This window comes from Macaca mulatta, chromosome 5, assembly GCF_049350105.2.
Source record: "Macaca mulatta isolate MMU2019108-1 chromosome 5, T2T-MMU8v2.0, whole genome shotgun sequence".
NCBI classification, from domain to species: domain Eukaryota; kingdom Metazoa; phylum Chordata; class Mammalia; order Primates; family Cercopithecidae; genus Macaca; species Macaca mulatta.
Genome location: NC_133410.1, coordinates 123,946,664 through 123,961,694, shown reverse-complemented (window position 1 = coordinate 123,961,694; position 15,031 = coordinate 123,946,664). Strand labels below are relative to the sequence as shown.

The window sequence follows — 15,031 nt, the reverse complement described above, 5'->3', positions numbered from 1 at the left end:
GTGATGCAGAGTCCATTAAAAAGACCTCAAAAATGGCCAATGAGAGACTGACTAAAAAAATGGTGGTGGAATTAGACAGATAAAGGGAAATGGTGTAGTAGAAGAGTTTGCAGGAGTTAGTAAGAGTGTGGATTAAATGTGAAGGGAAAGAGAGAGATCATATGTAACTGCAATGTTTCCAGCTTGAATGACTCACATGGCAGAGTTAATTAACAGAACACAGTAACACAGAACACGAGACATGCTGCTGTAAATGATTACAGTTTGGGCTATAATGAAAGGAAAGGCCGAGAGAGCCACTAGAAATGTGAGGATGGAGCTATGAGATTACAAAGCCTAATGAAAAATATACTCAGATATTTGAGTTGATTTGATGAGCCTTTATTTTTTATGATTTCACTCTAGACCTAAACATTAAGTTTTAACAATTATGCAAACAAATTTGAGAGGCAGTGAACAGAACGTTGTTAGGAGTGAAAGAAAAAGCAAATTAACACTATTACATAAGAGTATGTAATTAACAGGCACGTTTTCTCTCTCACCAATGCCTCAGAAGAAAATTATGACCAGATAATAAATCTAGTTGTATTAAAAAGTATAAAAACCTCACCAAATATTAAAAGGCTATCCTCACTTGCTTTGTAATTTATCATAATTTCTAACTGATGGCAAAAGGGAAACTAAAAAGTTTCTACTACTCCATTTTATGAGAAAATGCTTATGGGGCAAAGGAGTATCTTTAAAATACAAAAATGAAACGTGACATCTTAGAAAATAAAATCCAACCTTCTATTTTAACAAAGATGGAAAAGGAGGAAAAAAATAATCTTAAGTCTTCAGGTACCTTAATGTCACTGTGTATATAACCCTTTCTCTAGTGATGATTAAACAGATTAAACAGATGCTTTAATGGGAAATCTGATTTCTTGCACTCTTGAATAAATTATTAACTCATATGGAACTCCAATATGTTTACTTCGTCCTAGGTCACTAATTACCAGAAAAGCTCTTGACATCTGACTCAGCTTCTGAACAGGGACTTTCATCAGTCAGACTCTTAGTCCCACCTAGGAGTAGACTCATAAAGCTGGATTGCTTACTAACCGATTTCATTTTGTATGACTATTCTGTTTAGAGGAGGTCCATAGATCAACTGGAAAGGAATATTGGAGAATTCACAGATAAATTTTTGAGGGACAGGTATTTTCCATGCTGAAACTGGCCTCAAATTTAGTGTAGTGGCATTGTCCTATGAACACAGTTTATTTTACAACTCAAAATTCCTTCCAGTAAGTATATGAATATTGCAAAAAAAAAAATGGTGTGATTAAAATGGTCACTCTAGACAGCTCTACGTTATTCCAAGGGATCTCTTAGATAAAGCCCCTTTTAATAAAACAATTACCTTGTAAGGGGCTCACATGTACATTAAATTTTACAAAAGTATAAATATTTTCTATTAAAAGTTGACCACAGGTTGGATATGTGCTAAGTTAATAATCATCAACTCTCCATCTTTCTCTCTAATTTATTTTGTAATAATAAAAGCTTCAGATTCAAAATAATCCTCTCAAACAAATGAACAAAAAAGCAATAGGCTTTTATTAAATGAATCCAAAGCATTAGGAAGCAGAGATGTAAGATGTGTAATTTTACTTAAGTTGTGAATTTTTTAAAAAGTAATACTTTTTGGGGTTTTTGTTGTTGTCGTTATTTCTTCTAAAAAAAAGAAAATGGAATACATGTCCATATGTTCTCATTGTTCAACTCCCACTTACGAGTGAGAACATACGGTATTTGGTTTCCTGTTCCTGTGTTATGTGCTGAGGATGACTTCCAGCTTCATCCATGTCCCTGGAAAGGACATTACCTCTTTCCTTTTTAATGCTGTATAGTATTCCATGGTGTATATGTACCACATTTTCTTTATCCAGTCTGTCACTGATGGGCATTTGGGTTGCTTCTATGTCTTTGCTATTATAATTGGACTGCAATAAACATATGTGTGCTTGTGTCTTTATAGCTGAATGATTTATATTCCTTTGAGTATATACCCAGTACTGGGATTGCTGGGTCAAATGGTATTTCTGGTTCTAGATCCCTGAGGAATTGTCATACTGTCTCCCACAATGGTTAAACTAATTTACATTCCCACCAACAGTGTAAAGCGTTCCTATTTCTCCGCAGCCTCACCAGCACCTATTGTTTCCTGACTTTTTAATAATCGCCATTCCGACTGGGCATGAGATGGTATCTCACTGTGGTTTTGATTTGCATTTCTCTGATGATCAGTGATGTTGAGCTTTTTTACACGTTTTTTGGCCACATAAGTGCCTTCTTTTGAGAAGTCTCTGTTCATATCCTTTGCCCATTTTTTGATGGGGTTGTCTTCTTCTTGTAAATATGTTTAGTTCCTTGTAAATTCTGGATATTAGACCTTTGTCAGATGGGTAGATTGCAAAAATTTTCTTCCATTCTGTAGGTTGCTTGTTCACCCTGATGACAGTTTCTTTTGTTGTACAGAAGCTTTAGTTTAATGAAATCCCATTTGTCAATTTGGGCTTTTGTTGCCATTGCTTTTGGTGTTTTAGACATGAAGTCTTTGCCCATGCCTATGTCCTGAATGGTATTGCTTAAGTTGTCTTCTAGGGTTTTTATGGTTTTGGGTTTTACATTTAAGTCTTTAATCCATCTTGAGTTAATTTTTGTATAAGATGTAAGGAAGGGGTCCAGTTTCAGTTTTCTGCATATGGCTAGCCAGTTTTCTCAGCACCATTTACTGAATAGGAGATGCTTTCCCCATTGCTTGTTTTTGGCAAGTTTGTAGATTAGATGGTTGTAGATGTGTGGTGTAGTTTTTGAGGTCTCTGTTCTGTTCCATTGGTCTATATATCTGTTTCGGTACCAGTACCATGCTATTTTAGTTACTGCAACCTTGTAGTATAGTTTGAAGTCAGGTAGTGAAATGCCTCCAGCTTTGTTTTTTTTGTTTTGTTTTGTTTTGGTTTGGGTTTTTTTTAGTTGTTTTTGCTTAGGATTTTCTTGACTATATGGGGTCTTCTTTGATTCCATATGAAATTTAAAATAGCTTTTTCTAATTCTGTAAATAATGTAAATGGTAGTTTGATGGGAATAGCATTGAATCTATAAATTACTTTGGGCAGTATAGCCATTTTCACAGTATTCATTTTTCCTATTCATGAAGATGGATTGTTTTCAATCTGTTTGTGTCCTCGCTTATTTCCTTGAGCAGTGATTTGTAGTTCTCTTTGAAGAGGTCTTTCACATCCCTGGATAGCTGTATTCCTAGGTATTTTATTCTATTTGTAGTGACTGCTGAATGGGAGTTCATTCATGATTTGGCTCTCTCCTTGCCTATTGTTGGTGTAAAGGAATGCTTGTGATTTTTGCACAGGGATTTTGTATTCTAAGACTTTGCTGAAGTTCCTTTCAGTTCAATAAATTTGGGGGCTGAGACGATGGGGTTTTCTAAATATAAAATCATGTCATCTGCAAACAAAGACAATTTGACTTCCTCTCTTCCTATTTGAATCCTCCCTATTTCTTTCTCTTGCTTGATTGCCTTGGCCAGAATTTCCAAAACTATGTTGAATAGGAGTGGTGACAGAGGGCATCTTTGTCTTGTGCTGGTTTCCAAAGGGAATGCTTCCAGCTTTTGCCCATTCAGTATGATATTGGCTGTAGATCTGTCATAAATACCTCTTATTATTTTGAGATAAGTTCCATCAATACCTAGTTTATTAAGAGTTTTTTACATGAAGGGATACTGAATTTTATCAAAGGCTTTTCTGTGTCTATTGAGATATTCATGTGGTTTTTTGTCTTTGGTTCTGGTTATGTGATAGATTACCTTTATAGATTTATACATGTTGAACCAGCCTTGCATCCCAGGGATAAAGCCAACTTGATCATAGTGGATAAGCTTTTTTTTTTTGAAGACGGAGTCTTGCTCTGTCGCCCAGGCTGGAGTGCAGTGGTGCAATCTCAGCTCACCGCAAGCACTGCCTCCCAGGTTCACGCCATTCTCCTGCCTCAGCCTCCTGAGTATCTGGGACTACAGGCGTCCACCACCACACCCAGTTAATTTTTTGTATTTTTAGTAGAGACGGGGGTTTCACCATGTTAGCCAGGATGGTCTTGATCTCCTGACCTCATGATCTGCCCGCCTCGTGCTGTTGGATTCAGTTTGCCAGGATTTTATTGAAGATTTTCACATTGATGTTCATCAGAGATATTGGCCTGAAGTTTTCTTTTTGTTGTTGTTGTTGTTGTGTCTTTCCAGTTTTGGTATCAGGATAATGCTGGCTTCATAAAAGGAATCTTCTTTTACAGTATTAGTTACTTGGTTTAAACTAGAATATCTCGGACACAATATTAGTGAGGCAAACTAATATTTTCAATAATTATCACCTGTTAAATGTGGAATATTATCACATTTGAAACAAAGACAGACAAATGACTTCAGTTTATATAATGACTTTTAGCAAAGGACATGCTACACAAATCACTGGCATTTTTTACATTGACTAAGACATCTTTCTATGTACAAAATCCTTTCGGTTAAATATTTAAGGTTTTCAAGTTATGTAAGATTAACTCATTATCTGATATGCATACTTTTGGAAATGATATAAATTTATTCATGGCATAGAATAATGCTTAAATCAAGCACTTACATCTCTCTAATATTCTATAGCTGGAACCGCCATTTGACCTAAGATCGTAACCTGTTCTTGCTCTGATTCAGCTTCGTTCATGCCTCACAAAACACAGCTGGACTAACTACCTGTGAATAACCTAGATTTTTGCTCTTTCCTTTTTATCCGACCCAATCTCAGCAGTTCTGCAACTGTTTCCCCATAATTCTACTTAGGGCTGTATTTTACAAACTTTCCTGAAAGGCTACATATATACACACACATACGTACACACATACATATGATACATATGTGATGTATATGTGTGTGCATATATATACACACATGAAAGAATATCATGTTTTGAAAAGCACGCCTTTAAAGAAAAACTATAGATAACAGAAGAAGGGATCTACTTAGGTAACCCTAGTTATGGAACACATTGCTTCCAATGGCAGAGCTGTATCCGGCACTGGATCCTTTCAGAGTCCAGAGTATGAAGGTCACCTCTGAGCTCACATAAAGGCAGTATAATGAACTTCAGTTGAATTCGGCATTTTATATGCAAGCATAATCCTTTTACGTGAAATAATTTTTCTTATTATTGGTCGTTCCTTAGAATGTGGCAGTGTTTCTCAAGCCAATGTTAAGCCATATCCCCTGGGCATAAAAAGAAAAAGCTTATACTCTTCTAATCTTTAATGCTATCGGAAATGCAAGATAAATTAAACATCATCTCTACAAATGAAGAAAACTGCTACTTTGTTTTAAAACTACACAGGCCAATTCTTCACCCTTTGAGACTCATTTGTGAACTAACTTAACTCAGGACCTATCAAGAATTTAAAAGCAAACATAAAGATTCTGCTTCATCATTCACCTGTGTAAATAAATCTCCGCATTTCTTTAATACTCAGTGCTAGGGAAACCCAGCAACACCAGGCTTACCATGCAGTACAAAGAGCACTGTCTTGGTAATCAGACAGTCCTGGCTTCTAATTTCGACTATGATTGCTGTTGTAAGCCAAATTACTTAAGTTCTCTGAATATCAAGTGTCTTGCCTATATAATGTGGATAATAAAAACTGTGATATACAGCTGTTATAAATATGAAAATGAAATAAGCACATAACATTTGACACAATGTAGATATCCAAAGATTGTTCACATTGCAGTTTCTCCCTCAGTTTGGAAGATCCTGGTAGAATATTATCTGGTGTCAACATGGCTGGTCAAATGACTGCTGTTTTTATTTTCTAAATTATAGAAAACATGCATAAAGCATTATCACAGGAATCTAAAGGATATTTCCATAACTTTATAATTTATTGACAATCTATTGAAAATAATTGGCTACTGACAATATACTGTGGTGTGTACATTCATCAGCTTTAATGTTAATTGAAACTGTGTCCGGAATTGGTGGGTTCTTGGTCTCGCTGACTTTAAGAAAGAAGCCATGGACCCTCGCTGTGAGTGTTACAGTTCTTAAACATGGTGGGTCCGAAGTTTGTTCCTTTGGATGTTCAGATGTGTCCAGAGTTTCTTCCTTCTGGTGGATTTGTGGTCTCGCTGACTTCAGGAGTAAGCTGCAGACCTTCTCGGTGTTACAGCTCTTTAAAGGCAGCACGTCTGGAGTTGTTCATTCCTTCCGGTGGGTTCGTGGTCTCCCTGGCCTCAGGAGTGAAGCTGCAGACCTTTGCAGCGAGTGTTACAGTTCACAAAGGTGGCGCGTCCGGAGTTGTTCGTTCCTCTTGTCCAGAGCTGTTCGTCCCTCCCTGTGTGTTCGTGGTCTCGCTGGCTTCAGGGGCGAAGCTGCAAACCTTCCCGGTGAGTGTTACAGCTCATAAAGGTGGCGCGGACCCAAAGAGTGAGCAGCAGCAAGATTTAGTGTGAAGAGCTAAAGAACAGACCTTACACACACAGCAAAGGGACCCAAGCGGGTTGCTGCAGTTGGCTTGGGCAGCCTGCTTTTATTCCCTTATCTGATTCCACCCACATCCTGTTGATTGGTCGACTTTACAGAGAGCTGATTGGTCCGTTTCAACAGGGGGGCTGATTGATGCGTTTAAAAACCTTTAGCTAGACAAAGAGTCCTGACTGGTGCGTTTACAATCCTTTGGCTAGACAGGAAAGTTCTCCTAAGTCCCCACCTGACCCAGAAGCCCAGATGGCTTGACTTCTCACTGGCACTCGCTGCGGGACACTGGGGGTACTCCGGCAGCCCAGAGGGAGCTCATCTCCGGATCAAGCCCAGCAGGCCTGGCTGCGGAGCCTGGGGCCAGCCCCGGGAGCGCCCTGTGCAGCCCGGGCTCCCGCCCGCGCCTCTCCCTCCACACCTCCCCGCGAGCAAAGGGAGTCCGCTCCTGCCTTGGCCAGCCCCAGAGAGGGGCCTCCACAGCACAGCAGAGGGCTTAAGGGCTCCTAGAGTGCTTCAGCCAGAGCAGACACCGAGGCCCAAGAGGTGCCCAGAGCGAGTGAGGGCTGCTAGCACGTTGTCACCTCTCAAAACCTTACCTGGGATTATTGATAACCTTCACCAGTGCTTCATACAGCTCTTTTTCAGTAACTGTCTTCCATTCTAGTAATATTCCCATTCCTTTTGCCTGTACTCTAGTCATAGTATCATAATGGTCTCCAAAGAGTGGAATTCCCACTACAGGCACACCATGATACATAGTTTCAAAAATACTGTTCAAGCCACCATGACTCAGGAAGGCTTTAATCTTTGAATGCCCTGAAGAAAGATGAAAAAGAAAACAACTTACAACAGTATTACTCTACAGAAGAGATTTTCCCAGAAATGTATTAAAATTGACACCACAGTAAACATGCATTTCAGATAAAGGATTCCTAAAGTGTAATTTCACTGATTCCTGTTCTACACCAATTAAAATATTTGTTATATACATAATTGTCAGATTTTGATACATCAATTAAAAGCCATTTTTAGGTAGTTAAAATGTACGTTACTATTTTTAACACAAACACTGCATGACTAACATATTTAAATGGCCAATAATTATTAGGAAGCCAATGAAAGCAAGAAATGCCAAATACCAGAGTGAAAACATAGACATCTACTTTCTGGCTACTCAAATGTTTATCAACGTTAAAGTCAAAAACACTTTTTTAAACAAATGTAAAGAAAGGCTGGATTCCAGAAGTCAATGAAGAGTTTGTGTGCTTCTCCAAAAAGAAATGTTATAATCACTATTTACAACATTCAAGTTCTATCAGCATTAGTATTTCACAATTTTAGGGTTTAATTTTACATTTATGTGCTCAATCATGTAGAGATAAATATTTATAATCATTTGTAAGACATGAGACATCACATAACGTCTAGTTGTTATAGGAATAAAAGAGATAATTTGTCAAAATTAATGTGGAAATTCAAAACTTAGATTTGTTCTCCTGGTAAATGGCCTACATTTCCATAAAAGAGATCAAAAGTTTGGCATAAGAGTTGTAAAAACATAACAAAACAAAACAAAAAACATTGTACCTAGGATATATGTTATTGGCCAGAAAGAAATTATACCTAGCTGAAAAGTTGATCTTTTAAAATATACATGTGCCAGGTACAAAATTACTGTATGTGGGAACCATGGTCTCAATGGTGCTCCCGGAGTTCTTCCATCCTGAAGTCCAGTGGAACTGGTTAGTCAGTGTCTATAGCCCTTACCCACAGGTGGCTTCTCTCTTAGGTCCAACTAAAGGATCTGCCCTAGAAGTGGATTTCAATCTTTATTTTTAGCAAAGACCCCTCTCTTTGAACAAAACCAACCACCAAGCCCAACAGTAAAAATAAAGCCGAGCTGCTGTGTAAAGAGGAAGAGCTGGCTACGAGGGGAGGGGAAAGACATTGATTTAGTTCCTACTTCTCATCCTGGAAGAATCTTTGATCATAGTTAGAAGCTATTAGAGGACTTACAAGGATCGTACCTATTGTTAAAAAAGATACTAATCTTGAAAAAGAGAGCTGACATTGAGAAGCCTAGAGCGGCTATGGACTTGAGGAGGGTGTTCAGGCATGGACCTTGTAGTAGAGCCTCACGGTCCAAAAAAAAAAGAAAAAGAAAAAGAAAAACAAACAAACAAACATAAAACCCCCACACAATAAAAGTTTAGATGTTCATACATAACAGTGTCACCTGTCGCACTGAGGTAGCTGATAGCCAGGTTATCTTATTTAAATTTCCTGCTTCTTTCTTATCTTCTAAGGAATCTAAGTCATAATAGTAAAGCCATTAAAGACTTAAAAATAAAAAAAAACAAGTATCAAGAAAGGTAAATTGCCTTGTATTCTTTTTTCTTCAGTTTTAGCATTTATAGAATAGTATTATAATAAGCTAAATGAAAAGAAATTATATACATAAATAAAATTCTTTACTGGTTTTTAGTTATACAATTTAATTTGCTGCTTTTTAGGAGAATCACTATAGCTGTATTAAAATATAGTTTCGATGTCTTAAAAGTATAACTTAAAATTAAAGCCACTTTTACATAACGTTAGGTGTATTATGGAAAAAATGGTGGTCAATATTTTCAAAATCAATCCCATTTTTATAATTTTTGTAATCAACAATATATTCAAGGATACTACGGCATTAACTTTTTCTAAAAATTTAATGAATAAAAATTTGCATTATTATTATCTGTGCTTATTGAACACAGAGTTAAATTATCTAGATTCAAACACACTTAAAAGACATGCATATAATAATTACTATTTTAATTTTGAGAATCAGAATCCCCAAGATTAAATAATATAAAGTTCTTCAAAACTACCCAGTGATTTAGGACTAAACAGAGCAGATAATCTAATTAAAGTTAAAATAAATTGACTGTTCCTCTTGTCTTCCACTTCTTTTTGGTTTCAGACAAATGAATAACTTCTAATTTCTCTTGGTTCTCAGACCATCTGTAATAAATCAGATCGCGCCACTGCACTCCAGCCTGGGCAACAGCGTGAGACTCCGTCTCAAAAAATAAATAAATAAATAAATAAATAAATAAATAAATAAATAAATCTGTAACCTAAATCTACATTCTTATTGTTTTAACTGTTGTACTTTCACCTGATTACTCTAATTAGGTATAATCTTATTCACTACTAATTTATATAGTTTATTAAGTACATAATTTCCAGATAATTAAAATTGGAGACTGGTCTAAAAATTTTAATATAGATGCCCAAATGTTTACATTTTACACAATCTTTTCTAGTAAATAAAGATTTAAAATTTTGACCTCAAATTTAAGACTTGAAATACTGGATAAAAAACATAAAACTCTAACATTTACTACACACATACCGTATGAACCTCTCAAGTAAAAAAAAAAAAAAAAATCACATTTATGTAATTAAAACCTAACAGCCAAGTAAGTAACCACAAATCATTTACTTACCAAGCAGGTCATTCTGTGGTAACCATTCTATGAGTTTAGTGTTGTTTCCTAGATTCTTTGGTTTGGGTCCTGAAAACCTAAAATGTACACCAGAAAATTAATCTTTTAAAAATCAAACCTTACTCATAGTATGTGCTCTCTGATTAAAGTATGAGATTTAAAATAAATGTTTGATGATCTTTTGTTGATATTCTTAAGAATGAAACCATGCTTTGGTAACAACAAATATTTGATTACGTTTCTTTTAAAAAACTTTCACTGGATGGAGGAAAAACAAGAAATAATTTGCTTACATAGAGATCTATTTTCCATTGGCTCCTCATACCTATACACATACAGAGATAGGGGAAAAAAAAAACAACCAAATAAACCTACACTAGAAGTCATTCCCCACAAACAGTCAGAAGCTGGAACAAGAAGGGGCAGGGAGGGCTGCCACTGCTATGGCAGTCCATATCCCTAATCCTTAACAACCCAAGCCTGAGGGAAGGCACAAGTGTTGAAAGAAATCAGAACGTTCTCTTCTTTAGCTTCACCAGAAATAAAAGTTTTTGGAGGCAAAGCACATAATTAGAGTGTTTTCTGCCTTATGTTAAAAGATAAAACATAAATATGCTTAACAACTAAGAGGGTGACAAAAGAGTCTGAACGGAGTAGACATAAACTGTCCTAAATGAAGCAGAAGTACTTTCTGGGGTTAAGCCTAATAGAGGAAACCCAATGGGACCGGAATCTGAAGGGTAAAGTCCTGAACAGTTAGAATAAAATAAATGTCACTGCATAGCTCAGCAGGGGCAGCTAATCCTTACTCATTTGTTATAAAGGGAAAATCTCTATTACTAAAAGCCTAATTGCAATGGCTTAAGGGGCACTTTCTTCTACTCATGGTAGTAACTATGGGACCAATGTTGTATCCCTAGAGTTCAACAGTAGTAGTATGTGCTCAATAAATACATGCTAAATAAAGTGTTCGTGTCTGAGTTTTCAACATTGGGTTGGAAATTCCAAAGACAGTCATGTGTTGGCAATGCCTTCCAAAAGAAGCTGTGGTCAATCTATGGTTCTGTCTTAAACTGTGTTAAATGGCAAGTGATTGTGTTTTTAAAGGTCAAGTTTGTTAAATAAAATAAATCAAAAATATATGTAAAGGAGACAAAGTGGGAGCCAAAAAGAGTCCATGGTATTTTAGGTATTTGTTAATCCATCATTTTCTTCCTCATTTCAAAACTGATTTGAAGGAGTATATAAAAAGGCATGCAATTAAAACTAACTTTTAAAATCATAATAAATAATAAAAGAGTAAACGAGGGTGGAACTCTGAGGGAAACATAAATATTCATCTGACACAAGGAAAAGTCATTCTGAATAATATCTTCTTTCTGTCCTATACGTGAGAGGTTTCTTTATCCGTCATAGAGCCTTATGAATTAATTCCTAAATTTCAATATGCTAAGAAACAAAATGAAAGTCAAGGGCATCTTGCTAATCTTGCCAGAGAAACAATGTGCTGTGCTTTACTGGGACCTGTGGGCTAAACAAGGAGATATTGAATGTCAATAACAAAGAAACAATCTACATTATTACCTTACCTCCAAATCACTTTTTGAGGCAATCTCCCCAGAGCTCCTGCAAGTTTGTTAGCAATGTCTTCTGAGAGATACTTGACACCAGCTCCAAAAGACACCAAGACAAAGCCATGTTCATTAGCACCATTTACCCATCTTTGGAGATCCTGTAAATCAAAACACGGCAGTAAGTTTTACGAGGACCAATCTAGTTTGTAATTGGTGTTATTAACAGCCCAGTTAAAAAAAGAAACTTTTAAAGTAATTTTCTTAAACAATTAGAAAGTAAAGGATATATTTTCTTCTAAATAACTGCTTTTGTTTACAACATTTCATCTGATAATGCTAACCGAAATGAGGACATATAAACCACAACAAAAATAACTTAAAAAATAAGTAGCTAAAGGCTTAAAATCTCAGAAAAAGGGCAAAAATTGGAAATGATGATACATGGTCAGAAAAAAATCTGTATGCAGACACAAGCAAAAGATGTGGATTAAACATATGAAAAATCAATCATACTGGCAAAAATTTGTTAATGCATCGTTTACAAATTTCTGCCAGTATGATTGATTTGCATTGAAAATCAAATCAGTTCATTTTAAGAAATACCACCCTTACTTCATTTTATTGTATAGGCACAAGCTTGTTTTTAATGATGTCATCCCTTTGAATAAATCCTTGCCAAAGACACCCAGCTTTAGTTTCCCATAGGAAAACTAATAGAGCCAGGGCTCGTTGAGGAACACATTAATTCCATTGTAAGAATGATACACTTGCTGTCTATTGATGAGTCCTATGCCATAATGAAGTCACTAAAGCAGAAGCCTGACCCATTCTGTGTTCATAATGTGCAGAGTGAGCTGCCACAGTTATATATCATAGACCCCGCAGGTCCCTCACTCAGGAAGAATGAGTTATTGCCATGGTTGTGTCAGCCATGCTTCTGCATTTCGCACCACTTTGTAGCATAACCTTATTTGTAGCTAAGGAGTACTGTACAATAAGAAGTATCATCACGGCGAGGCATGGTGGCTCACACCTGTAATGCCAGCACTTTGGGAGGCCAAGGCAGGCGCATCACGAGGTCAGGAGATGGAGACAGTCCTGGCTAACACGGTGAAACCCCATCTCTACTAAAAATAAAAATAAATAAACAAACAAACAAAAATAGCTGGGCATGGTGGCGGGTGCCTGTAGTCTCAGCTACTGTAGGGAGGCTAAGGCAGGAGAACCAGGGAGGTGGAGCTTGCAGTGAGCCAAGATTGTGCCACTGCACTCCAGCCTGGGCGACAGAGTGAGATTCTGTCTCAAAAGAAAAAAAAAAAAAGCATCGTCATAATGGCATCACTGCACAGCTTAATTAATTATTTAATGGAACATTAAGCCTAAGTTTTCCTTCCTTTCCCTTTTCTATTCATTTTATCACCTAAAGAAATTTGTATTCTCTATTGTACTCAGCAAGTGATTGACCACATTTTATGTCCCCCAAAAATTAGTGAATAGTGTCACTGCATGACCCAGAGTGATGACAGAAAGGAGGTACATCCTTCTAGCTACTGAATGAGTAAAATAGTCTACAATTATTTGGTAGGGAAGAAAATCTTACCAAAACGTTGTATTTTCCAGGAAGCTCTATTTATAAATACAGATAATCCTTGACTTTATGATGCTGTGAAAGCTATACTCCTTCAGTAGAGACTGTACTTCAAATTTTGAATTTTGATCTTTTCTAAGGCTGGTCATATGCCTGAACAGTGACAGTGAGCTGTAGCTCTTAGTAATGCAATCATGAGGGTGAATGGCCAACACACAACTCTGTACTGTCTTGGCAGATGATTTTGTCCAAGTGTAGGCTAATGGAAGTGTTCTGAGCACATTTAACGTAGGCTAGGCTATGACGTCGGTATGTTAGGTGTATTAAACACATTTTGACTTAAAATCTTTTCAACTTATGATATCCGGACAGAACCCCACTGTAAGTCAAAGAACATATGTATATAAAAGAAATACAGACTATATCAATTTTGAATTAAAACTTTTATATTCTGTTACATTTACCAAGAATATGTAAGATGCTGAAAATTTAACAGTGTTATCCATAGATTGAAAGTAATAAACAAGAGCAGAATGATTTAAAATTTTATGCACAGTCCTAAGTTAGATGTACTTAAAATCAATATAAATGCTACACAGTAAAATCGTATGAATACATATTGTATACGTAAGTACCAAATATAAGCCTTTACTGATATGTAAAATAGTAGAAAAATTTATGTTCATTATGTTTCCTTCAGGAAAAAAAAACTCAATACTTTTAGAAGACAATATTCCACTTGGCTTAGCAGGAAGAGTGGGAACCAAGGTGACATGCAAACTCCTATTTCCTGAGTTGGAGGAAAAAGGCCAGAACAGAGACAGTGAGCAAGTGGATGCCTTACTGTCCCTTGATGTAAACCCTCCCCATGATTTCTAATCTTCAGCCTAAATTCACAGAACATTTGGTGTGATGGATGCTCTAAGAGCACATTGAAGGGGTTGGGTTTTGGATTCAGTTGACAAGCAGGTGATTCTGGAGTCATGAACAAATGCAAGAGCCAGATGTGGAAGCGATTTTAAATTTGCTGCTCACGGCAAAACTTTGAAATTGGAACTTCATGAAAAGTATACTGATATCTTCCGGTGGGTTGGGAGGCCTCAGGATATCTTAGCCATATATAAAAATACAGGAATTTTGGAATTTAAGACCCAGTTATAAAAGGCAAATTTATTTACTAACAGCTCTTAGAAAACAAACTTCATGGTAAATGTGTTCAACACACACACACACACACACACACACACACACACACAAATCCTAACTCCAGAAATGTAACATTTTTAGAAGTAAAAGTACTTCTGTTCCTGGTCAAATAACTTCTGCTCCTGGTCAAATAACAAATTTTAAAACTGGACTAAAGAATTCTTTTATAATAGCAACAAAATCCATAAAGACCTAAGAATAAACCTAACAGAAATATACCAAATATACATGAAGAAAACATGAAAACTTTACTAAAGGACAAAGAAAGAAGGAAACCTGAATAAATGGGGACAATGGAACATGATGACAGAGACAATAAGCTATCGATTGAAGAAAAAAATACGAGATTCTATCCCTCCTCTAGTAGCAGTCAAAGAGGGATTATAAGTTAAATTGATTTATAATTTTAAAAAGACATTTTAAAAATCAACAAAATAATTAATAGACTGACAGAAATATTTATAATACACATAACAAAGGACTAATACTAAAATAAAATAGGGGGAATAAAACCACAAACACCAGAAAACCAGAAAGCACCCAATTCACAGAAGAAAACTAAATGGTATAAACATTAAAAGAACCTTTGT

The 15,031-nt window shown here is 36.3% G+C and overlaps 1 protein-coding gene across 11 annotated transcripts in view; it reads right to left on the bottom strand.

The window, feature by feature from the left end:
• The window catches only part of UGT8 (UDP glycosyltransferase 8), a 159,328-nt gene that overhangs the window by 78,209 nt on the left and 66,088 nt on the right, over positions 1 to 15,031 (bottom strand). For all 11 annotated transcript variants that reach the window (XR_013417544.1, XR_013417542.1, XR_013417546.1 and 8 more), the window contains exons 3-5: positions 11,663 to 11,805; positions 10,074 to 10,150; positions 7,176 to 7,395 (exon numbers count right to left, since the gene is read on the bottom strand). Coding sequence is in view for 4 of the 11 variants with exons in the window: in XM_078002694.1 (XP_077858820.1) it covers positions 7,176 to 7,395; positions 10,074 to 10,150; positions 11,663 to 11,805 (440 nt within the window). In the remaining 7 variants the exon portion in view is untranslated. The remainder of the gene's footprint in view (positions 1 to 7,175; positions 7,396 to 10,073; positions 10,151 to 11,662; positions 11,806 to 15,031) is intronic.